This window comes from Myotis daubentonii, chromosome 19 (assembly GCF_963259705.1).
Source record: "Myotis daubentonii chromosome 19, mMyoDau2.1, whole genome shotgun sequence".
Taxonomy (NCBI): domain Eukaryota; kingdom Metazoa; phylum Chordata; class Mammalia; order Chiroptera; family Vespertilionidae; genus Myotis; species Myotis daubentonii.
The window spans coordinates 13,643,377-13,669,543 of NC_081858.1; the positions used below are offsets into that span (position 1 = coordinate 13,643,377).

Here is a 26,167-nt window from a genome sequence, read left to right on the forward strand (position 1 = left end):
GTGGGGGGAGTGAAGGAGGCAGCCAATCAATGATTCTCTCTCATCACTGATGTTTCTATCTCTCTCTCCCTCTCCATTCCTCTCTGAAATCAATAAAAATATATTTAAAAAAAGAATAACTTTGTCGGCCCTGGCTGGGTAGCTCAGTTGGTTAGAGCATCGTACTGATACACTACGGTTGTGGATTCAATCTCTGGTCAGGGCACAAAATCAACCAATGAATGCATGAATAAGCGGAACAACAAATCGATGTTTCTCTCTCTCTCTCTCTCTCTCAAATATATTGTTTTAAAAAAATAACTGTCAAGCTTTTATAAACATCAAAATGACCAAATGCCAAATCCACTGGAGATCTTTCTATTCTGACTCAGCATTTAGTACCCACTCCTTTCTACTACTCAGCTGTGTTGAGCCTGAGGCTGAACTTTCCATGTGAAAGGCTTTCAACTCCATTTTTCAGGGGTTTTACTGAAAAATGACTGTATCATTCACTGAAAAACTACCTGCAGTCTAGAAAATGCCAGCCTTATCTACTCTCTTTAATCTAAAAAGACCTTATAGTGATTGGCTGGTTACTTATAAGAAAATATAAAATTAGGACTTCAAAAGAAAGTTCTGAAGCTAGGAAATAAAAACCAGACACGGCCACAACAAAATCTAGTAACTTTCAGGGGACAAGAGGGAGGCCAACAGTAATACTGAATTAAGTACTCTCCCACCCCCAGGGACATGTATGCTTACACAGAGACACCCAGAACATGGACACAAACGGCCACATCCAATTCCAGGGAGTTCCAGGCCTGCTAAAGCCAACTATGTGCTTTCATCCGGACACACAGCCCTCGGGTCTAACTAGATCCGCCACCCCACCCCACCCCACCCACTCTGAGCCACTGGCTTTCTGCTGCTGCTGCCCACCCGGTGGCTTTGGCTTGTACCCTTCTTTTAGTCTAGAAGGCCCTCTATAACCTCCTATCTTCCTTCATGTCTGAGTACGCTTGCTAACTGCTGTGCGAAGCCACTTAAACACCACTCCACCTTCCCCCGAGGCAGCCCCACAATCCTTCATGAACCTCCCAGGAACAGTGCCTACATCCCTCCCTGCACTGGCACCAAGTACTGGGCTGGTCTGTCTACATGTGCCCTCACTGGGATGCAAGCACAGGAAGGGCCTCCTTAAACACCTGCCACCAACTGTAGGTCAACATGCCCACAGGACTGGTGGGACCTCAGTTGCACTTGTGTGCATGGGAGTTTGTAAGTGAGCTTTCTCTGGAATGTGTGTGACATGGCATTAGAAGGCACCGCGGAGCCCGTCCCAGCAGCAGCCCTAGAAGAGCACCATCAGAAGACATAGGAGCATGCTTTACCTTGGTCGGTTTTCGTTGCTGGCTTCCAGTTTTCAGCACTAATTACTGGCAGACAGACCTGTCCCTTTTCATCGATGTTGGGGTGATAGATCTTTGTTTTAAATGTAATCTTCGGTGGTTTGAATGGGTATTCTGCTGGAAAGTTGATTTCGATTCTGAAGGCCCCCTTATCATATGGAGGGTTGTCCTGCGGAGAAAGAGATCAAAATGAACACACCATGGTAAACGAATCTGCCGCTGGGACAGGAATGTTCCGTTAACTTGAAAATTAATTTATTTCAAGTGGCATATCAACTGAAGCTTTACCACCGTTAGGGAAACCATTAATCAATCAGTATTTCTAGAGCAAGATGTCTGCTAAGCTGTGAAAAGGTCTGAGATTGACATTCTGGCTTATTTTCTTTAAACAGACTTTATGTAAGAGTCATTTTAGCTTTGCAGCAAGCAAAACTGCCCTGGCCTGCACATACACAGCTTCCCCCACAATCAACATCTTGCAATAATATGGTATATTTGTTACCATTGGTCAACCCACAGTGACATATCATTATCACCTAGACTCCATATTTTATTTTTTAAAATATATTTTTATTGATTTCAGCGAGGGAAGGAGAGGGAAAGAGACAGAAACATCAATGAAGAGAGAGAATCGTTGATCGGCTGCCTCTTGCACACTGCCCACTGGGGATCGAACCGCGACCTCCTTCCTGGTTCATATGTCGATGCTAACCACTGAGCACATCGGCTGGGCTCTCTCTACTGTTTTCAACAATTTGCATTGTAGGACTTTTCATAGCACAGTCAACAAATATTCTAAAATGAATGAATTCTGCCGAAACCGGTTTGGCTCAGTGGATAGAGCGTCGGCCTGCGGACTGAAAGGTACCAGGTTCGATTCCGGTCAAGGGCATGTACCTGGGTTGCGGGCACATCCCTAGTAGGAGATGTGCAGGAGGCAGCGGATCGATGTTTCTCTCTCATCGATGTTTCTAACTCTCTATCTCTCTCCCTTCCTCTCTGTAAAAAATCAATAAAATATATTTAAAAATAAATAAATAAATAAAATAAAATGAATGAATTCCATCATATTCCCTTTGAAAAGAAATATTAGTGGAAATAAGTATTTCTAGAACTGGTTTACCAATCTTTTATGACTACTCTCTGAATTATATCTAAATTTAAAATTACAATCTCCATGAATTGAATTCAACAAGGAACTTTACCTCTCACAGCTTAATTCACTTTCCCCTCAAGAACAGAAGTAACCTTATTGTTATTTTTCATAAAAATATACCATCTACACCAAAAAAGTAGTATTAAACCTTCCACTGCCCAGGATAATGACTGTTAGCCCCCTGCTACATGGCCATGGTATGTTCTCTATGCATATACAGTACACACAAAGGCTTTTCATTCTAGATATCTATATATATTACTCATATCTATACTAATAAAAGGGTTATATGCTAATTAGGGCAGACATCTTCCAGATGTCCATCTGGACAATGCCACAGCGGCTGCAAGGCCTGGGGCTCACGGTAGTTATGAGCCCCGATGGCTACAAGGCCCAGGAGTGGGCCTAAGCCATCAATAGGACATCCCCTGAGGGCTCCCGGACTGTGAGAGGGGGCAGGCTGGGCCGAGGGATCCCCCCCTCCAGTGCATGAATTTGCATGCACCAGGCCTCTAGTCCTATATAATAAAAGGGTAATATGCAAACCGACCGACCGGCAGAACAACCCGTCACTGTGACGTGCACTGACCACCGGGGGGCAGACGCTCAACGAAGGAGCTGCCCACAGCCCATAGCCCCTGACTGCCCGATGGGGAATGGGGAACTGGGGGTGGGTGGTGGCAGAAGCAGGCGGCACCAGACCAAGGCCCCCGCCCCGCCAGTTGCACCACACACAGAGGGTGACCAGCATCAAGGGACAGACCAGTGAGTGGGCAGGAAAGGCCAACCTCCCAGTCCCTCCCCCCGGGCAGCAGGCTCCAATCACCCGATGGCGAATGGGGAACCGGGGGTGGGTGGTGGCGGAGAGCGGGGCGGGCTGCTGGCTACCGGGGAAGATGGCCCTGATTGCAGGACAGGCCTAGGGACTGTACCCGTGCACAAAGTTCATGCGCTGGGCCTCTAGTGTAGTTATAAAACTCAACCTATACTGTCTATATTCTTTCATAACTTTGCTCATGATGCTATCCATTGTCTTTCAGTCTACAAGGCAGATGTCCTCTTCTTCTTAGGTCATACTGCCTTGTGGCATTTGTTCACAAAGCCTGTGCCTGGCTTGTTTAAGCTCAGTAGCTTCCACCAACATGAAGGCATAATCCCAGTACCCTAAGGTTGGCAGCAAAATTACTTTTATGTGTGGCCCTGTGTCTTGTTTTTGCCTCAACCATTACAGCTACAGAAAGAGAGAAGAAGCTACAGAAGAATCAGCAGAGAAGAGCAGGAAACATGGGCCAGTGTTGGGCCCAAGGGAAGAGGGACATTGCTCCACCTTAAGGCCAGGAGGCAATACAGAAGGAAGAAGGAAGAAATCTGGTGGGTGAGAATTTCCGGTGCAATGGGCTACACAAATGCGAAAGAACACAGAAAGGAAGTTGAGAGACTGAATTACAAGTGTAGCTACAAAAGGTGAAGGAAGGAAACCAAATCTCAAATGCACTCCTGGAGGCAGGGCTAACGTTGAGGGAAATCTTCCTTCTTCCTTGACCAAAAAAGAACCTCTAACAATGAAGGAGCTTTTATATTGTGCCCGGGACTGTACCAAGTGCTTTTTGTCAAGACCACCACACCAATTACCAGAGCCAACAGAAAAAGGGTGGGGGACACGACCGAAACTGCCTCATAGATATCCAAATATCTGACTAGCTTCAGCAACTTTTTAGGTTTTGATACAAGTGGGGGGAAAGTTTTTTCATTGAGGTGAAATTCATAAACATATAATAACTAACATAATTAATATACATTGCTATATAAGTTTAAGGAATACAGCATGATGGTTTGATTTACATATATTGTGAGATGGTGGCCAAGTTGGTGGGATCCTGGCTGCGTTTTGATTACCCGTCTTCTCCACTAATCCAGCAGATGCCTGAGAGTAGGGGCCTGAGGTGTCCTCAGCACCAACCAAACACTTGCTAACTTTATTGCTAACCGATCAGATTCTCTGCATGATGATAAAGTCATCAACACAAGTGTTTATGCTATTCTTTTGAACATGTCCAAGAATGTCGGCTCTCAGAATAATGGCTTAATATACCTGAAACACAATGACCCTACCACCTAGAACAGTGTTATATAGAAACCATTATTTCTACATCTCTGTATCCCAGTCACCAGTCACAAGCTTACAGCCGCTAGTAAAGTAGGAGGTATGAGAGCCTCATCACCAATCTAGGAGGTAGGGATTCAGTTCCAGGACATTCACATAAAACAATTTCTTGTTAGGAAAGAAAAATTGATCTTATTGCTTTTAAAAAGCAAAGCTTAAATAAATAAATATATAAATACGCCCTGGCCGGTGTGGCTCAGTTGGTTGGAGCATCATTCCATACATCAAAAGGTAGTGGATTCGATTCCTGGTTAGGGCACATACCCAGTTTGTGGGTTCCATCCCTGGTGCAGAAGGCAACCAATCAATGTTTCTCTCTCACATCCATGTTTCTGTCTCACTCCCCACCTTCCTCTTTCTGAAATCAATTAAAAAAAAAAAAAAGGTAATTACAATTGAATAATTTTAAAAATAACCCAATTTAAAAATGGGCAAAGTACTTGAATACACATTTCTCCAAAAAAGAGACATAAATGGCCAATAAGCACATGAAAAGATGTTTATCACCTTAGCCATCAGGGAAATCAAAACCACAATGAGAAACCACTCTGCACCTACCAGGATGGCTGCAATCAAAAAGACTGACAACATCAACTGTCAGCAAGTATGTGCAGAAAGTGGACTCCTCTTACACTGCTAGTAAGAATGTAAATGGTACAGCCACTGTAGACATAGTCTAGCAATTCCTCAAATGAATAAACATAAGGTCACTATATGACCCAGCAACCCCACCATATGACCCAGTAAATTACCCAAAAGAAATGAAAACATGTCCACATAGAAACGTGTACATTGCCCTCGCCAGTTTGGCTCAGTGAAAAGAGTGTCGGCCTGTAGACTGAAGGGTCCCAGGTTCGATTCCGGTCAAGGGCACATGCCTGGGTTGTGGGCTCGATCCCCAGAAGGGGGCATGCAGGAGGCAGCCAATCAATGATTCTATTTCATCATTGATGTTTCTCTTTCTCTCAAATCAATAAAAATATTTTTAAAAAACGTGTACATGAAAGTTAATAGCAACATTATTCATAATATCCAAAAAGTGGGAACAATCCAAATATCCATCAACTGGTGAGTGAGTAAGAAAACTATGATTATATCCATTACAATAGAATATTACTTGGTAATAAAAATGAATCGAGTATTGATACGTGCTACAACATGGATGAACCTTGAAAATATTATGTTAAGAAGCCACATATAGGCCCAGCAGGTGTGGCTCAGTGGTTGAGTGTTGACCTATGAACCAGGAGGTTATGGTTCAATTCCTGGTCAAGGCACATGTCCAGGATGCTGGCTCAATCCCCAGTGGGGGGTGCGTAGGAGGCAGCTGATCAAATATTCTCTCTCATCATTGATGTTTCTATCTTTCTCTCCCTCTCCCTTTCTCTCTGAAATCAATAAAAAATATATTTAAAAAAATAAAAAGGCCAGGGCATCAAAAATTTTAAGAGAAAAAAAGAAAAAAGAAAAAGCCCTGGCCAGCTTGGTTCAGTGGTTAGAGTATTGGCCTTCCATAGACCGAAGGGTCATGGGTTAGATTCCCGTCAGGGGCACATACCTGGGTTGCAGGTTCGATTCCCGGCACCCACTGGGATGCATTCCGGAGGCAACCAATTGATGCGTCTTTCTCACATCGATGTTTTTCTCTCTCTGTCCCCTTCCCTTCCACCCTCTCTAAAAAGCAATGAAAAAATATCTTGTGAAGATTAACAAACAACTAAACAAAAATTTTAAGATAAATCTTTAAATTAGAAATTTTTGAATAAACAAAAATTTAAAAAAATATACAGTAAGCTGAAAAATATTTGTCCCCGACACAAGGGATTAATCCAGAATTCCTACAACTCAACAAAAACATTCTAAAAACCTAATAGATAACAGGCTGCAGAAATATAAAGTCAATCAATAGTGAAAAGAACTTCAATTGTAATAGCAAAATTTTAAAAATGGAAATTACTATGGTCTGAATGTCTGTGTGCCATCTCCACAAAATTATATGTTGAAACCTAATGCCCGAGGTGATGGCATTAGGAGGTGGGGGCCTTTGGGTAGTGATTAGGTCATTAAGACAGAGCCTCATGAATGGGATTAGTGCCACAGAGAGCTAGGATAGAAGAAGTCTGTGACCAAAAGAGGGCCCTCATATGACTGTGCCCTGACTCAGACTTCCGGGCTCCAGAAATGTGAGAAATACATGTCTGCTGTTTGGTAACCAGTCTAGTATTTTGTAATATAGCAGCCTGAATGGGACTAAGACACAAATCAAATGGAGAACTTTTGCATCAAAATGGCAACAATTTCTTTCTGTATGTCTGTTTCATAGGCTCTCTGTTACATATTGACAGTTTTCCAGAGAACAGGACAGGTTTTAATAAGAGACTAGGCACTTTACACATGCACTTATTGAACTTTTATTATTATTATTATTTTTTTTTTGTAGAGAGGAAAGGAAAGAAATAGAGAGTTAGAAACATTGATTAAGCTGCCTCCTGCACACTCCCCACTGGAATGTGCCTGCAACCAAGGTACATGCCCTTGACCAGAATCGAACCTGGGACCCTTCAGTACGCAGGCTGACACTCTATCCACTGAGCCAAGCCAGTTAGGGCGAACTTTTATTTTTTTGTTTTATTATTTTTTAAAAATATATTTTAAATATGTTTTTTATTGACTTTTTTACAGAGAGGAAAGGAGAGGGATAGAGAGTTAGAAACATCGATGAGAGAGAAATATCAATCAGCTGCCTCCTGCAAACTCCCTACTGGGTATGTGCCCGCAAACAAGGCACATTCCTTGACCGGAATGGAACTGGGACCCTTGAGTCTGCAGGCCGATGCTCTATCCACTGAGCCAAACCGGTCAGGGCTTAAAATATATTTTATTGATTTTTTACAGAGAGGGATAGAGAGAAACATCGATGAGAGAGAAACATCGATCAGTTGCTTCCTGCACACCTCCTACTGGGGATGTGGCCGAAGCCAAGGTACATGCCCTTGACCGGAATCGAACCTGGGACCTTTCTGCAAGCCGACGCTCTATCCACTGAGCCAAACCAGTCAGGGCTTTATTGAACTTTTAAAACAACTAGAGGTAAAGATAGTAGAACAAACTGCTTAACTTGTCCAAGATCAATCCAGCCAGGGGCAGGGCTGGATTCTCACCTAGGTCAACTGGACCCCACAGCCTAGAAGGTGAAGTCAGTGCCACTCAGAACCCCCTTAAAAAATACCCAGCAATTTTGCCCAGCCAGTGTAGTTCAGTGGTTGAGCATCGACCCATGAACCAGGTGGTCACCGGTTCAATTCCTGGTCAAGGCATATGCCTAGGCTGCAGGCTTCTCTCTCATCTATCTATCTCTCTCTCTCTCTCTCTCTCTCTCTCTCTCTCTCTCTCTCTCTCTCTCTCTCCACCTTCTCTCTGAAATAACACACGCACACACACACACACACACACACACACATATACATTTTTTAACATATTTTTACTGATTTCAGAGAGGAAGGGAGAGAAAAACATCAATGATGAGAGAGAATCCTTGATCGGCCACCTCCTGCACGCCCCTCACTGGAGATAAAGCCCGAAACCTGGGCATGTGCCCTTGACTGGGATTGAACCCAGGATCCCTTCAGGCCGATACTCTATCCACTGAGCCAAACTGGCTAGGGCAATAAAAACATATTTTTTAAAAAAATGCCTAGCAACTTCCATGACAGCCAAGGATACATATAGGAACTTGTGCAGACAGTGCCCATAGGAACATAAATTGGCACAGTCTTTCTGGAAAATAAGTTGATAATATATACAAATGCTCCTCAACTTATAGTGGGTTACCTTCTTTTTTCCAAACTGACTGGGCTATATATAATGTGTTACCTTTTTTTTAAAAATATATTTTTATTTTTTATTTCAGAGAGGAATGAAGAGGGAGAGAGAGAAACACCAATGATGAGAGAGAATCATTGATCGGCTGCTTCTTACATGCCCCCTACTGGGGGTTGAACCTGCAACCCGAGCATGTGCCCTTGACTGGAACCGAACCCAGGACCTTTCAGTCCACAGGCCAACGTGCTATCCACTGAGCCAAACCGGCCAGGGCATGTGTTACCTTTAACTAGCAATAAACCATCACAATTTGAAAATATTGTAAATTGAAAATGTGTTTAACCTACAGAACATCCCACCTTTGCCTACATTTCTACTGCATGCATGTTACTTTTGCACCATTGTAAAGTTGAAAAATTGTAAACTTATCTGGACTGGGGTGGCTCAGTGGTAATCTTAAATCAGGGACTGTCTGTACAGCCCTACAGATGGCCCCTTCCTTATATATAAACCTGACCCTAATGAAATATATAATATAGGATATTATATAATTCTTAAGATCAGAATCTAAAAAAGATACACTGAATTTCCCACATTAGTTTTAAAGTGGAAAAACATTAATAATCTAAATGGCCAATATGAAAAGAATGATTAAATAAGTGATCATATAAATATTATGGGATATGATACAGTTATTTTAAAAGTATGAAATAATTATGAAGTTATCTAATGGCCCATTAAAGAATGCACATAAAAAAGCTGGAAGGCCCTAGCTTGTTTGGCTCAGTGGATAAAGCATCAATCTGCAGACTGAAGGGTCCCGGGTTTGATTCCAGTCAAGGGCACATGCCCGGAACATTTCTAGGGTACCATGCCTTTATCAGCCTGGCCTGCTTTCATCCCAGCTGGGTAGACTCCAGGTGAGTTTAGTAGAAGAGTCCCCATACTGACCCAGCTCCTACCTCACCATAGGAAGATCTGAGGCCCAGGTATGAAATACTAACGGGGACCCTGGAGTAATGAGTTGCAAATTGTGTCCTTGAAACTCTCCTCACACCAATCCAGGAGCCCTGGGCAATGATTACAGGAAGACGTGAGGGAGGAATGGGAAGAGGCAGCATGAGCAAGGGTGAGGGCAGCCCTGGTCCCGGTCTACTATCTCTGGGCACAGCTTCCCTAAATGGAAAGTGAGGCTTGGCCGGGACACTCACCAGAGCCTTGGCTCAAGCACACTGGGATTCTACCAGCCAGTAACCACCTTGGGCTTAATGAGACTATAGCCCATTCCACAGGCTCTGCTAACATGACACCAGAGGAAGGCTTTGGTGTACACTGGGTCAGAGTCGGCCTGACAACCACCTACTCTTGGAGCTAGCCTTCAGTCTCTCAGGCCACGGAGCTCACAGGGTAGATGGTCTAAGCCTGACTGCTCAACGGCATCCCATTCATTCTGATCAGTTTTCAAATGATGCAGACGACATGTTTACTCCTTAAATTAGTAGGTGGTCAGATGGTCCTGGCTATCCTTCCACTCAGCACATGCCAGGTCCCCATGGCAGGGCAGGGCTGGGGTTACCAGCTGACCCTCCCCAGTCAGGAGCTTCTCCACTGTACCTGTACCCGGTACCATCAGCACCATAACCTGTACCCTGAGCACCATCACCTCCAACCCTGGAGAAATTTAAAAGACTCCATCTTTCCAACCAGAGTGCAACCTCCCAGATTTAAAATTTCTGAATGTGTACTAGAAGACTACAAAGTATATATTTCCCTACTTATCCAAATGACTATGAAAATAAATTACAAATCCAATATTTGCCATTCAAGTTCCAGGGACTTTAAAAGAAGTCATGATCTGCACCAGCATCAAGAAGAAAGCATCTGCCAAAACCGGTTTGGCTCAGTGGATAGAGCGTCGGCCTGCGGACTGAAAGGTCCCAGGTTCGATTCCGGTCAAGGGCATGTACCTGGATTGCGGGTATATCCCCAGTAGGAGATGTGCAGGAGGCAGCTGATCGATGTTTCTCTCTCATCGATGTTTCTAACTCTCTATCTCTCTCCCTTCCTCTCTGTAAAATATCAATAAAATATATTTAAAAAAAAAGAAAAAAAAAAGAAAGCATCTATAGTAAGCATGCTTTATGTTCCGCTTTAACAAAGTAGCCAATCTGCCCATAAAGAAAGATTTTTTTTTTTAAATATATTTCATTGATTTTTTACAGAGAGGAAGGGAGAGAGATAGAGAGTTAGAAACATCGATGAGACTCTTTGGTCTCGGCGGCAGAAGCGAGATGACGAAGGGGACGTCCTCGTTCGGCAAGCGCCGCAACAAGACGCACACGCTGTGCCGCCGCTGCGGCTCCAAGGCCTACCACCTGCAGAAGTCCACGTGCGGCAAGTGCGGCTACCCGGCCAAGCGCAAGAGGAAGTATAACTGGAGTGCCAAGGCCAAGCGACGGAACACCACCGGGACGGGGTGCATGCGGCACCTGAAAATCGTGTACCGCAGGTTCAGGCATGGATTCCGTGAAGGAACAACTCCTAAACCCAAGAGGGCAGCTGTTGCCGCATCCAGTTCATCTTAAGGATTTCAGTGATTAGTCGAGCAATAAATCTCGGTTTTCAAAAAAAAAAAAAAAAAAGAAACATCGATGAGAGAGAAACATCGATCAGCTGCCTCCTGCACATCCCCCACTGGGGATATGCCCGCAACCCAGGAACATGCCCTTGACCGGAATCGAACCCGGGACCCTTCAGTCCGCAGGCCGACGCTCTATCCACTGAGCCAAACCGGTTTCGGCCCATAAAGAAAGATTTTATACAACAATGTAGGGTAGAGCTAGGCACAGGGAAAGGGCCTGAGGCTTAAATGGTGAAAGTGGAGAAGAAAAGAGAAGGAGGGTGGATGCAGAAGAACAGGAAGGAAAGGGAGCACACTGAAAGGTCTCAGTTGTGAACAGGGAGACTAGAAGGTTGACAATGTCAAGTTAGGCTGCTTCCTGGACAGAGGGTGAGGCTCTGGGGAGAAGGCAGGAGGAATGGAGGCAGAGATGGGCTCCTTCACTTACAGGAATAACCTAGTAACCAACGATGCTGGAAGAAACAGGGATCCCCAGAAACAAAACAGAATGAGAGAAAGGTGAGAGACTAAATTAGATTTATGTCTAAGAGTGAAGAGGAAGCAGCAGGACAGAAGCAAATAGCACACTCAGGAGGCAAGTTGGGGTACACGGCTCCAGGGCTGCAGAGCCAGAGGTGTGAGGACTGAGGGGAGCCTGTGTGCTTGGTGTGAAGCAGCTTCAGGAGGGTGGAAGAAACTGGGATCACAGACTGGAGTTAGTACAGAACAGAACAAGTCTCTTTGACGGGTAAGGAGCTGAAAGGATGGAGAAAGAGCAGACACTAAACCAAGAAGGTAGTAAGGTCACAGGAAAGCTGCTCTTAGGAGGAGGTCGGAGCCTGTCTGAAGGCAGAAGTCAGTCAAACAGGGAGCTGGAATCAATGGGGGCAGACACTGGGGGAATGAGTTGCCAACTGCGTCCTTGAAACTCTCCCCACACCAATCCCGGGCCCTCACTTCTAGTTGTCCTAAGAGATACTGGTGAGGAGAACAGGTGGGCCTTGAAGCAAAGGGATTTGAGACAAATGAGAGGCACACACTGGAGGGTACCAGGAATAAAGCCTGGAACACAAGTGCACAGAGGGTTAGAGACACGGATGAGGGTTAGGGCCCAGGCAGGAAAGCACAGAGAAGATCTAGATGGGAACACCCGCCATCTCCCAAAAGAGGTCAGAGAAGGTGGCTGTCTAGCCACATGAGGTCAGGCCCAGAGAAGCCAGGGAAGATAGGAGCACAGACACGCACACTCTACTTTCCCGGGTTGGTAACAACAGACCTGGAAAGCTCGGGACACCCAGAATGTTACAAAACCAGCTCAAAGTTGGGATTCTACTCAGGAACCCAAAGCTATAGTCCCTACCTTAGTACCCGCCGCTGTGCATCTGTTGGTTGCCTATATTAAGTCTCCTTAGGAGTTAGAGAGACAAGCCCAACAGCACACACATCACCTGGAGAAGAATCTGATAAGAAGTGAAGTGTTCAATACTCACAGGAACAATAAGCCCTTGCCAAGTCAATAAATTAGCTTCATCAACCTGGATGTTACGGAAGTTTTTCATTCCACATTTGCGGATTTCTTCAAGCTCCTGTTGGTTGACAAAGCATAAATGGGTGTCAAACAGAGGAAAGCACCACATATTAAGACTCCCTCAAATTAAAAACAGAGTGCCAGCACCACCAATGATAACATTTCACTGTGGACTAGATCATGCCTGGTCTGGTTAAGAGGCCCAGAGCCATGGTGGTCCCCTCAACCCATGCCCCAGACCAAGACAAGTCCCACCTTGGTGAACCCACAGTACTCAACAGGGTAAGTGACTGTGCTCCTACGAAAGCACTGCCTCCTCTCTGGGCTGTCACCACACAACAGGGGCACAAGAAAGGTACTACAGACCTGATTTCTAAATGAGATTTATTAAGCACTGACTATGTGTCAGACGGCGAGGATATAAAGATGAATAAAGTGGGACCAGGAGAACACACGTACCCACAAAGTTTTCTACCCAACGCTGTAAGTGCGATTTCAGGGCTCCACCTCAGCATGGGCACACAGCGAAGAGAACAACTATCCAGTCTGGGATGGGAGGGGGACAGAAAACCTTCACTGAGCCTCGGTTTCCTCAGCTGCAAAACAGGGATAGCAAGACCCAGAGCTGTAGACAATGAAGGGGAAACCACGTTGTAAGCAACAGAACCCCTTGCAAATATCAGGGATTATTATTATACAGTCAATGCAGCCAACACCATCTCATCCGGAAAGAATGACCACCCTGACTACTTCAACTATGCACCAACCAGACATTTCCCGCTGTTTTCCCAATAACTCAAGTGAACATCCAGTAGGTGTTACAGCCCAGCGTCCTCCATTCTCAGATACCTGGAGTGATGTGCTGCCCCCCAACTCCCCAATCGGGCCACTCATCCATGGCACAACAGCCTCCTCTACATCTCTTGGGTGCCTTCCCTTCTGCAACCCCGGAGCACCACCCAGCTGAGCCCGCCTCCTCTGCTGCACTGGAAGGACAGCCTCCTCACTGGTCGGGCTTCCTCCTTGGTGGTCCAACCCGTGAACCCCACCAGACCTGGAAGGAACCTCCTTGTTTTGGTGCTCTGGCTCACAATGGCATGGAGGCTCTGAATGAGTCCCCACATCAAATCCAAAAGGTATCTACACCCTCTATTCCGATCACACAGCTGACAGTTTACAAGGCACCCTAAGGACACAATTCCCAAAGAAGGGCAACTGAGCCAGTGCTACAGGTTCTAGGTTGGAGGATGTGTGATGCCTGGCCTGGAGTGGGCTGAGAAAGACAGCATGTCGAATGAACATGCAAGAGACAGGGGGCCACAGTGGCACCTCAGGGCAGATGACAAGCCCAAATTTCTTCCCACAGGGTCCTGCTGCTTGTTCAACCTTAGCTACCTACTACAACTGTCTAGGTCTGGGTCCCAGCCTGGAAAATTCTGGTCCAGCAAGTGTAGGGTGGTGAAGTTTGAAACGGATTTTATTTTATTTTTTTATTTTTATTTTTTTAATATATTTTATTGATTTTTTACAGAGAGGAAGGGAGAGAGATAGAGAGTTAGAAACATCGATGAGAGAGAAACATCGATCAGCTGCCTCCTGCACATCTCCTACTGGTGATATGCCCGCAACCCAGGTACATGCCCTTGACCGGAATCGAACCTGGGACCTTTCAGTCCGTAGGCCGACGCTCTATCCACTGAGCCAAACCGGTTTCGGCGAAACGGATTTTAAATAAGCTACAGTGGATGAGAGCCACTGCCACTGAGAGACTGAATTCCATGTCTAAGCAATGTGCAGCTTCAGTGAGGGAAGATGCTAGCGGCAATGGCTGTGACCCCTGCAGTGGGGGAAGGGGTGGTCTGGACCCTTTTCCTGAGCCTGCAGGAGGGAAAGCATGGAACCTGACAGACCACTTGCTAACTAGTCCTCCTACTAATGCCTGGGGCTCATCAGAAATGCTCACCTGGGAATTATGCAGTCTGGGCAGATTAAGGAAGGGGAAAAGATTGCACACCCACACGACCATCTTGGCCCACTCCTCTCCAAACAGAACGTAAGCTCTGTGAGGGCAGGTGTGAGGACAGGAATCAGGAAACCTCAGAAGCCCCAACACTTCAGGATAGTGAATAGATGGGAAGCTGGGGCTTGGGGAAGGAAAGGGCGCTCTGGAATGGGAAGGGATATCTATGTATTTTGATTTTCTGGTACTTGGCTCAAGATATTAGAGGTAAGATGCATGGCTAGAGACAAAAGATATCATGTCCTTAAGGGCCAAGTCCTACCCAGCTATCAAAAATGTAGACAGAAAAAAATTTCAGATAGAACTTCGAAATTAGACAATCAAAACCGAAGAAACAACAGGAGAATATATTCAATATCCATGAGACAAAATACATTTTAAAATATGAAACTATATTTTATGACTTCAAAAATCCATATACTAACAACATGAAGTATGGATGATAAATACAAGAATGTAAATTTCAAAAGAATTACAAAAATATGCCAAGATGGGGGTCAACTGCAATATAGCAGTGAAAAACTGAATCTTATATAAAAAAAGGAAAAAAAACAACAAAAGAAAAATTGCATCTTGTTCAAGAGAAAGGGAGGAACAAGTGAGCACTGTGCATAGGGGTGAGGAAAAGCACCCACTGGTGCTTTGATAGCAAGAGATACATGAACAAAGACTAAAGTCATACTGTGGGAGGAGGAGGCCACACACCTCCTGGCCAACGAAAAGGCAGCACTAATGGTGGCAGGGCTGGGAGGCTCAGGGAATCCAAAGTGCACCTACCAGAAATACATTCAACTTACCTTGCTCTCAAGTTAACCTCACCAAGACGGAAGAGGCAACATCCTTTGCATAATTCTAACCAACAAGGAAGTACTAATTATAAGACAGAAGTGAAAGAAACCAAGACAAACAAACAAGCAAGTCCGTCCCTAATCTCCAGGGGACACTGGGCAGCCCCCTAGGACAGTGTTTCTCAACAGGGTGGTGCCAGCATCCAGCAGAACTCAGCACTTGAGCATCCCAGCCCCGCCCATTAGATGCCAGGCATGGTGATACCGCCCCACCCTGATTTCCCAATGTCCTGAAGAGTCCAGTTGCTGAGAACCATTGGCACTACCAGGGGCCAGGGTGCTAAAAGTCCTGCATTGCACAAGATGATGGTGCAGACAAGAACTATTCAACCCAAAATGCCAATAACACCTCCACTGAGGAGAAGAACTTAGAGAAGATGGATTCAAGTCATTCAGAGAAAAGATAGATTCATCTGAAGGTATGAAACTCGAAAAGGCAAGATGACTCAAGAGTACTGACAGATCCTCAAGCAAAGCTGCACCCCTGTACTGAGAATGAGCCTGAGAATGAAGAACTGGGGAAGGAATATAATGAAACCAACGCAAACTCAAGAGTTCAAATTTCAAATGATGGATGAAAGGACCCAACGAAGAAAAGTGTGAGAGAGGGCACTCTAGAAGAACAAAGTCAGGAAAGCTATAGCCAAGAATGACGGAAACTTTACAAAATATGCCCCACAAAGGTTTGTTTCAGTTCTGCTCAGAGCAAGAGGCAGTCCCGTCAGCTGCTCGGGGCTGACAAACCAAGAGCTCAAAGGAAAGCAGAACCAGGCAACTCACACGTTTCTCCCCGTGGGGGTAAGCAGGCTGCCCAGCCAGGGTAAGTGATGAGGGAGGAAAAGCAATGCTTCTCACAATGAGGTCCATCTCTGAGCCCACATGTGTGTATTGCAGGACGTGAAAAAGAGCCTGGGTGTGCTTATCAGCTCTTCAAAGGGGGAAAAGCTCATTCCCCACAAACTGCAGCTCAGAGAGCTTGATGCTCACTCCAGGTCAAAGTGTGGCATGCAGCAGAGAAGAGCCACTGCCTAACAGCTCTGCAGGAACCAACAGGGAGGTGGCCTTGGCCCCAGCAGGAGTGCACTGCTCCAAGTCCTGCACAAAAGGCTCAGCTCAAACAGTGAGAGACAGGGTACAGTTGTACACAGTAAGCACTCTGTCACACAACTCCAATGTGTGCAACGAAGTTTGGGCAAAGTATTTATAGCTTGTGGCCGCGGTCCTCTTTAAGAAATCCAGACAGAGGAAAAATCAGCTGTGCAAGTCAGGGCTGCTTCAGATGTCTTATCACTACTCTGGACCAGCAGGTCTCAAGGTAGGGGGTGATTGTAGTTTTCAAAAGCATATTCCTTATCATCCTGTAATTTTCATTTGCAAAGTAGGAAAAGGTGCTCTGTGCCCCAAGAGAACTACAGGAAGTAAAGCTGAATGCCATCTTCTTGGCTGTTGAGGCTGGGTTGAGAGAGAGAAGCGCTGCTCTGTAGAAGCCTGCAGGTAAGAGCATGGGTGGCCCAGCAGGCAACAGCAGAGGGTAACAGCTTCACAGAAGAGAAGCTCTGAGATGGGCCTTGAATGATGGGAGAAGCCAAACTTCTAGAGAGAAGAGAACAGGCATTTGTGTGTGGGAAATGTACTCAAAAACATTAGAAATCACAGGGGAAAGTTTTAGGGAAGTTTTAGAGTTTGGCTAGAGTGAGTATTAACTTTGGGGACTTCTCCAGGGTATGTGCCCAAGCCCCTTGGGAAGTTATTCAACACCCATAGAGAGGTGGGGGTGGGTCAGGGGCAGAGGGGGTAGAGAAGGAGGGAAAAGAAAGATGGACTCGTGCCCAGGCCCCCTATAGATCTGCAGAATCAGAACCTCCTGAGTTCAGCTGGGGATCCTCAGGTGACAATGATATGCACCCTGCTTAAGAACCACCGCACTCATCCAACTGGAGCCTTCTAGCAAGGAAGACACTGAGGCCCTGATTTAGTGCCATTTCCAGTTAGAAATAAGCTTCTAAAAGAGCTAACATCGCCCCAGCTGGTTTTTCTCAGTGGATAGAATGTTGGGCTATGGACTGAAGGGTCCCAGGTTTGATTCTGGCCAAGGGCACATGTCGGGGTTGTGGGCTTCATCCCCAGTAGGGGGCATGCAGGAAGTAGCCGATCAATGATTCTCTCTCATCCTTGATGCTTCTATCTCTCCCCCATCTCTCTTCCTCTCTGAAATCAATAAAAATATACTTAAATACATACATACATACAAGAATTAACATCTATCAGGGCCAGGTGCATGGAAACTATATAAGTTCTGAAGTTGTTTTATTTTTTAAAGTGAATGCTGCCCTGGCCATTGTGTGGTTCATTTGGTTGGGTGTTATCCCGTGTACCAAAAGGCTGCTGGTTTGATTACTGGTCAGGGCACAGGCCCGAGTTGTGGGCTCAATCCCAGATGGGAGGTGTGCAGGAGGCAGCCAATCAATGTCTCCTTCTCACATTAATGTCTCTTTCTCTCTCTAAAAAAAAAAAAAAAAAACAATAAAAACAACTTTAAGGAGTGAATGCTGATTGCAGCTTACAGTGCTTATTTTACTGTTCTCTATTCTGAAGATTCCTATAGGTAACAGGATCAGAATATCCCAATCTCCAACCATGCTCTTCAACATTTATTTTACATATTATACATAGAAATACTATTTGATCTGGCAGACGGTTGCTTCAACAGTTGCCAAATAATCAGTGGACTAGAAAGAGCAGAAGCTTCTGGGTTAGGCAGGGCTGGCCTCAACCCTACCAGCCCCACCCTCCACACCAACCTGAAGCTCCAAAAAGTCTACCATCTTACCTGAAAAAAATGTAAGAAACCTACTTCACAGGGCCCTAATGAAAATTACAAAAAATGTTATATGGTGCTTAACACAACACCTCTGTAAGTACTCAATTAATGGTAGTTTTACTCCCTTCCAAAATTGTATCACCGTATTTCTTAAAATAATAAAGTTTTACCCTAGCTGGTTTGGCTCAGTGAATAGAGCACTGGACTGCAACTGGAAGGTCCTGGATTCGATTCCAGTCAAGGGCACATATCCCAGTTACAGGCTGGATCCCTGGCCCTGGTAGGGGTACGTTGGGGAAGGCAACCAATCGATGTGTCTCTCACACTGATGTTTCTTTCTCTCTGTCTCTTCCCCTTCCTTCCACTCTCTCTAAAAAATCAATGGGAAAAGACTAAGGACACAGACAATAGGGTGGTGAAGGCCGGGGGGTGGGGATGGGGTGCTTAAAGAGGTCAATGGGGGGGACGACAAATGTAATACTTTCAACATTAAAGTTTTTTTTTAAATCAATGGGAGCCCTAGCTGGTTTGGCTCAATGGATAGAGCATTAGCCTGCGGACTGAAGGGTCCCAGGTTCAGGGTACATGCCAGGGTTGCAGGCTCAATCCCCAGTAGGGGGCATGAAGGAGGAAGCCAATCAATGATTCTCTCTCATCATTGATGTTTCTCTCTTTCCCTCTCCCTTCATCTATGAAATCAACAAATATATATGTATGTATGTATGTATATATATATATATACACACACACACACACACACACACACACACACACATATATATATATATATTTATTTATTTTAAATCAATGGGGGGGAAAATATCCTTGGGTGAGGATTAACAAAACAACCAAAAAATCGGTCTATGACCAGAACTCATGGGGTCTTAAATTAGATATAAATTTTTAGGTGTTAGCACAAAGCTTTCAGAAATGCCCTGATCGATTATATCTCAATTTCAAAATAAACAAACAAAAAGGCAGGGGCTTGCTAACAGCACATCACCACAATTGCCTCTGGAGGGCATCAGCTTAGGGTGTCATCACCTTCAAAATCCTAACAAAGAATAAGAATGGAGAGATGCTAGGGAAGGTGCATGCCTTTGGTGCAAGAAGCATGCACCAAATGCAGCCACATGAAAAGCAGCAGCAAGACACTGAGAAAGGGTAAAAAGAAGTGGTTGGTTATAACAACACCCTGCAATGTTTACAGCTCATAGGATATGACTGAAAGTTCACAACATCCGAGATAGCAAATCAGACATACTGGCTTCATTTTATAGATCATAAAGACAAGGCCCAAGTTACAGACCTTGTACAGGGCAGGCCCAGACTAGAGCCAGAGCCAGAAATCATTCCCTTCATAATATCAGCTACACAAAGCAGTCAGGGTGGTGAACACTTACACTGGCAATAGGCAGTGTAGAGGCTCCTATTTTTGGAGTAGGATCCTGGGAGGGCTTAGCTTGCTCTGGAATAGCACTTTCCACGATTTATAATAACAAAAGCATGAACGTATACAGTATTTACACCAGCCCTTCACAACTAATCATTAAATGTTTATGTTGTGCAAGGAACGTTTCTAGGCTCCTCCTGGCCAGGCAAAATGAAACCTGGCAGATGGAGCCGGGTGTCTGAGAGAAAATAACACAAATCTGCCTTAAATCTAAGTACAGGATCCCTCTCAAAATACCAGTTACACAATTGGTAGGAGATTTAGTAATATGCAAGACCTACTCCTTGTTTTTATGAGACAGTAGAAAAGTAACTAATTTTGACAAAAATGCACTTTCCAAGACTGCACAAAGCAACCAGTGGCAATGACAATAAATCATTACTTCAATGTAATTAAATACTGTAAATCTAAACATAAGGCTTCAGAGCTCCAAACACAATTCTCTTATTTCAATTAATACTCAGCAAAGAGAGGGGGGCCCACATCAACACATTACCCCTTCCATGGGGCAGCAGGATGTTAGCTATCTTACACTTACTTATTATTACAACTAAAACACTTAGCTATTCTCATAACTCTACTAAGATTCTATTATCCCTTTTGGTAAATCAGAACTCTGAGGCTCAAGGTGAAGACACAAACGAGCCCAGCCAGCATGGCTCAGAGGTTGAGCATCGACCTATGAACCAGGAGGTCTTGAGTTCGATTCCCGGTCAGGGCACATGCCTGGGTTGCAGGCTCAATCCCAGTGTGGTGCGACCAGAAGGCAGCCAATCGATGATTCTCTCTCATCACTAATGTTTCTATCTCTCCCTCTCTGAAACCAATAAAAATATATTTTTTTAAAAAGTTACAAACGAGTACAAGGCATAAATCAAGATCTGACCTCAGGTCCGTTATCTGGCCACAGCACACTACTCCAGGGAAGTGGGCCACTTGTCAAGAAGTCATTCTAGCCGAAACCGGTTTGGCTCAGTGGATAGAGCGTCGGCCTGCAGACTGAAAGGTCCCAGGTTCGATTCCGGTCAAGGGCATGTACCTGGGTTGCGGGCACATCCCCAGTAGATGTGCAGGAGGCAGCTGATCGATGTTTCTCTCTCATCGATGTTTCTAACTCTCTATCTCTCTCTCTTCCTCTCTGTAAAAAATCAATAAAATATATTTAAAAAAAAAAAAAAAGTCATTCTAGCCCTAACCGGTTTGGCTCAGTGGACAGAGCGTCAGCCTGCAGACCAAAGGGTCCCAGGTTCAATTTCAGTCAAGGGCATGTACCTTGGTTGCAGGCTTCTCCCCAGCTCAGGTCCTGGTTGGGGCTCATGCAGGAGGCAACCAATTGATGTGTTTCGCTCACATCCATGTTTATCTCTGTCTTTCCCTCTCTCTCTTCTACTCTCCCTAAAAATCAATGGAAAAAATATCCTCGGGTGAGGGTTACAAAAAAAGAAAAAAAGAAGAAGTAAGCCTAAGAAGACATGACTGAAAAGGACACTCAGCACAGGTTTTAAGGAATGCACTACCTACACACCTCTGGACAAGTGTGGCTCAAGCCCCAGCTGAGCAAGCTCTCATGCCAGCTCCATACAGTCAGCTTCCAGCCAGCAGCCTCACTCCTGGAATGTATTTGTCTCCATCTGAACATGGGTGTGCCTGGCATTCTTGACCTACATCATACACTCGAGTCCAGCACCCCTCACCAGACTGAGAGCTCCTCCAGGGCTGGGACACAACCTCTTCAAGTCTGTCCACACTAGAGCCAATGACACAGAGCCTCCAACAGGACAAGTGAGAATGGCGACTGCTTGTGTAAACCATGTCATGGATCCTTCTGTAAGTTTAGTTGTGCTGATTTTTCTTAACAACAGGTACACTAGTATGAAGCAGACATTTACAAACCATCTCAGAAAGGGCTCAGAGGCTGTTCAACTTCTGAGTTATATACAACCTCTCCCTCACCCCATGACAGTCAGGTAGCATCCCCTCTTAGAAAGACAGAGAGCAGCGCCATGAGCACTGGCTTTAACATTAGTGACTACTTTGGTGGCAAATGTACCTCCTGGGCTAGGACTTGTCAAAACAGTATTTCACTTCTCTGCTGAACTATGCTAGTAAGAAGTACAAGCAAAGTCTGACAAGATAGCCCAGCCTGTTTGGCTCAGCAGTTGAGCGTAGACCCATGAATCAAGAGGTCACTGGTCAGGGCACTTGCCCCGGCTGTGGGCTCAATCCCCAGTAGGGGGCATGTAGGAGGCAGCCAATTGATGTTTCTCTCTCATTGATGTTTCTATCTCTCCCCTCCCTTTCCTCTCTCACTAAAATCAATAAAAATTTTTATGTTTTTAAAATCTGACAAGATAATGAAGCACAGAAAACTATAATCAACACAGACCTGGAACTGTTAAAATAGAACAAAACCCAAACCACCACCTTATCCAAAATGAATCCGACTCTCCACCCTGTCCCTCCTTAAAAACCAAAGCAGCCATGTGAAAAGCAGGAGTAAGAACCTGAGACCAGGAAGAGCTGGGCAGTCAGTGAGTGCGCTTGGCTCACGGCTGGCCTGTGGATGGCACCCTATAAGCTTCAGCCTCCTGTCTGTAGGGGCCTCTAGAAGCTCTGGAATTCTAGAAAGACTGTGGAGTGGCAGGAGGAGAAATGGAATATCAGAAGCAACATTTCACCTTTTCTGCTTCAAGGCTAAAGAAAAGACAAAACTATTATTTCTGGAACTGCAACTACTCATTCAAGAGTTGCCTTAAGCCGACCCGGTTTGGCTCAGTGGATAGGTCGGCCTGCGGACTGAAGGGTCCCAGGTTCGATTCCGGTCAAGGGCATGTACCTTGGTTGCGGGCACATCCCCAGTGGGGGGCGTGCAGGAGGCAGCTGATAGATCTCTCTCATCGACATTTCTGACTATCTATCCCTTTCCCTTCTTCTTTGTAGAAAATCAATAAAAAATATATTAAAAAAAAAAAAAAGAGTTGCCTTCAGCCCTGGATGTTTTGACTCAGTGGATAGAGCGTCAGCCTGCGGACTGAGGGGTCCCAGGTTCGATTCCAGTCAAGGGCACATGCCTGGGTTGTGGGCTTGATCTCCAGTAGGGGGCATGCGGGAGACAGCCAATCAGTGATTCTCTCTCATCATTGATGATATATCTCTCTCTCCCTCTCCCTTCCTCTCTGAAATCAATAAAAATAAATTAAAAAAAAAAAGAGTTGCCTTCAAACCCCCCTCCCAGGTCAGCACCTTTTGCTGCCTTCCATAGCACCTGGGCTCACCTTTGGACACAGCAATTGTCACTACACTGTATGTACATTCAGAACAGGAAGAACCAAATACACAGGGAGAGTTTCCGAGATACTGGGAAGACAAATTTTGAATTCCAGAGCCTTTTGATTTTGTTGGAAAAAGTAAACGTCTTAAAAACAAACATTCACACAGCTGTCTCAGTAAACTTCTCACCTAAGAACAGGTTTCTTCAAGAGGTAGGAGAGCACTGCAGGTTAAGAGAATGGGCTCTGCCTCGGTGGCGAGGTCATGTAGGCCAGCCTGCCCCTACCTGGCCTCAGCACCACTCCTATCATCCCTCCAAACCTCCTCTCTTGCCAGGCTGCTCTTCTCACTGCCCTTGAATATGTCTTCCTCACTCCCAATAATAATATCTACATGTAACTCGCACTTAGTATGTGTCAAGCATTCTTCTAAACACTGATGCATATTAACTCTAACCTGCACACACAGATGAAGTAACTAATGTACAGAGGTTAAGTAACTTGCCCAGGTTCACTCAGCTAAGACACTGCAGGCCCAGGACTCAAACTCCAGAATCTGAGCTCTTAACCGCTAAGCTGTATTTTCCCTCAATAGCTTTGCCCCTAATAAAAGACTCTTCCCCCCCATCCCCCTTTTTAATTGGGAAGAGAATTAAGATTATCTATGCCCTCAAGAACAGACATGAGGAGCCAGGCCAGAGGAGACACACACAGGCAAAAGCACTAACAAGTGAGAGGCCTGCCGCTTGTCACAGATACTGCAGAGGGGATACACAGGATCCCTCAACTGAAAAGCTATGGCTTCTCTGCCACCTGTCCTTAAGCCCATCAACATCTCCCTTCATGATACCCCTTCACGTAGAGGCAGCTCTTCCAGTGGCTGGCTGAAGAACTTAGCACTGCCAAGGCAGAGGGAGGGACGGCCCCTAGTTCTGGAGGGCCAAATGTGCTGGACATGCCAGCCTAGAGTAAAACCAGGCCAGTTCCCCAATGCTTCTGGAGAGCACCTCAGAGGCTTGCCTAACTAAAACCCAAGGAGGGCCGAAACCGGTTTGGCTCAGTGGATAGAGCATCGGCCTGTGGACTGAAAGGTCCCAGGTTCGATTCCGGTCAAGGGCATGTACCTGGGTTGCGGGCACATCCCCAGTAGGAGATGTGCAGGAGGCAGCTGATCGATGTTTCTCTCTCATCGATGTTTCTGACTCTCTATCTCTCTCCCTTCCTCTCTATAAAAAATCAATAAAATATATTAAAATAAATAAATAAATAAAACCCAAGGAGGGACAGCACAAGGTCAGAAGCATGCAGCCATGTTGGGGGAGAGGTAGATTGTGACTAGGGTTCCCCAGGGCATCTCTCATCACCATGGCCCACATCCATTCTCAGGAATGAAAGCTATTTTCAACCTCACTGACTGCCAGGCTCCTTTCCTCTTCAATTACCAAAACCCTGCTCATTCTGAAAAGTCAGACTAAGTTCAGCCCTGTCAGAGGGTCTTTCCCTCCGCCGGAGGCCATTATTCAGCGGGCACATGCATCCAGCAGAGAGTGGACAGACCAGGATTTCTTTGTTCTGGGTACATGCCCTTCTCCCTTACTGAGCTCAAGGAGGAGGTGTTCCTTGAAGCTGAGTCTTAAAAGACAAGAAGTTACCCTGGTGCAGAGAAGAGACAGGGACGCCCTCAAGAGACCCAGGGTGTGTAGAGCGGGATTCCACGGACTAGTGGGAAAAGAAAAGACTGGAAAGACCAGACCTTGAAGAAATATGGTAAGGAATGTGGGTTTTTAAATACACAGTCCTGACCTACTCAATTTGGTTCCAATCTCTGAGAGTAGGGCCTGGATATGTGCACTTCTCTTGGATGAACTACTGATTAGGGATCATGTGGGACTGAGGACAGACTGGTGAGGAGTAAAAGGAAACCACTAGGAATCTGATGCAGGTATCCCATCACAAATGGGGATGGATAGCTCGAACTAAGGGAGTGGCAGTGGGGATGGAGAAAAGACAGGCAGTGAACAGGGATAAAGGCATATATAGTTCAGCAGAATCTGGCAAATAGCTAGATGTGGGAGAAAAGGCGAGCCCGGCTCCCCCAGGTATCTCCCTGGCAACTGAGTAGACAAGTGGATCAATACCTAAGTAAAGCAAGACAAAGTGCAGGACACAGGATGAGCTTAGATTTAACCGCTTCCAGGTCTATGTGCCATTCAAAGGGAAACTCTCAAGATGGTGGGATAAAGAGTCTGTGCTCAGAAGGGATGTCTTCATGGTTCTATAAGCTTGACTACTGCAGCAAAGAAAATAAATATTAAGCATTCAGTGATATTTCTCAAATGGAATGAGAATATTTTCATGTGTACTGGTAAAATAAAACTCAAAGTCAACTTTAGAGTTGTAACAAGTTCAGAAAAGGTCCAAGCACTAAGACAAATGTTTTTGTTCTAGTAAAAACCTTAAGAAAAGGTCCCAAATGTTGCAATAACTGAGTATACTTTCCTATTAAAATGTCCCAATTATATATATATATACTAGGGGCCCGGTGCACGAAATTCGTGCACTGGGTGTGTGTGTGGGGGGGGGTGTCCCTCAGCCCAGCCTGCCCCCTCTCACATACTGGGAGCCCTCAGGCGTTGACCCCCATCACCCTCCAATCACCGGATCGGCCCCTTGCCCAGGCCTGACGCCTGGGCAGGGGACCCTCATTTCCCCCTGATCACTGGTTCTGCCCCCCGCCCAGGCCTGATGCCTCGGCCAGAGGAGTTGATCCTCATCACTCTCCGATCACCAATCACCGGATCGGCCCCTTGACCAGGCCTGAGGCCTCCAGCAGGGGTGTCAGGCCTGGGCAGGGGACCCCCAGCTCCCCGCGGTTGCAGGCTCCGCCCCTGCCCAGGCCTAACACCTCTGGCCTAGGCGTCCGGCCCGGGCAGCGGGGACCCGCAGCTGCAGTGGCCCCACGATCATGGGCTCCGCTTTAGGCCCAGGCAAGGGACCCCTAGCTCCTGGGACTGCCAGCTTCGACCGTGCCCAGCTCCCACCGCTGGCTTCGCCCCTACTTCCTGCTATCACTGGCCA

The 26,167-nt window shown here is 45.7% G+C and overlaps 2 protein-coding genes across 4 annotated transcripts in view; one reads left to right on the forward strand and one right to left on the reverse strand.

The window, feature by feature from the left end:
- UBE2L3 (ubiquitin conjugating enzyme E2 L3) overlaps window positions 1–26,167 on the reverse strand; it is a 38,201-nt gene that overhangs the window by 6,152 nt on the left and 5,882 nt on the right. The window contains exons 1-3 of one of the 3 annotated variants that reach the window (XM_059676392.1): window positions 13,138–13,274; window positions 12,641–12,736; window positions 1,371–1,557 (exon numbers count right to left, since the gene is read on the reverse strand). In XM_059676392.1, the coding sequence (XP_059532375.1) occupies window positions 1,371–1,557; window positions 12,641–12,709 (256 nt within the window). In that variant the 5' untranslated portion in view covers window positions 12,710–12,736; window positions 13,138–13,274. Of the gene's footprint in view, window positions 1–1,370; window positions 1,558–12,640; window positions 12,737–13,137; window positions 13,275–26,167 lie in introns of those variants that run through there. The other 2 variants (XM_059676391.1, XM_059676394.1) reach the window with 2 other exon arrangements.
- On the forward strand, window positions 10,796–11,176 carry LOC132221864 (large ribosomal subunit protein eL37-like). The gene has a single exon (XM_059676395.1). The coding sequence runs from the start codon at window positions 10,822–10,824 to the stop codon at window positions 11,113–11,115; it is 294 nt and encodes a 97-aa protein (XP_059532378.1). The 5' UTR covers window positions 10,796–10,821; the 3' UTR covers window positions 11,116–11,176.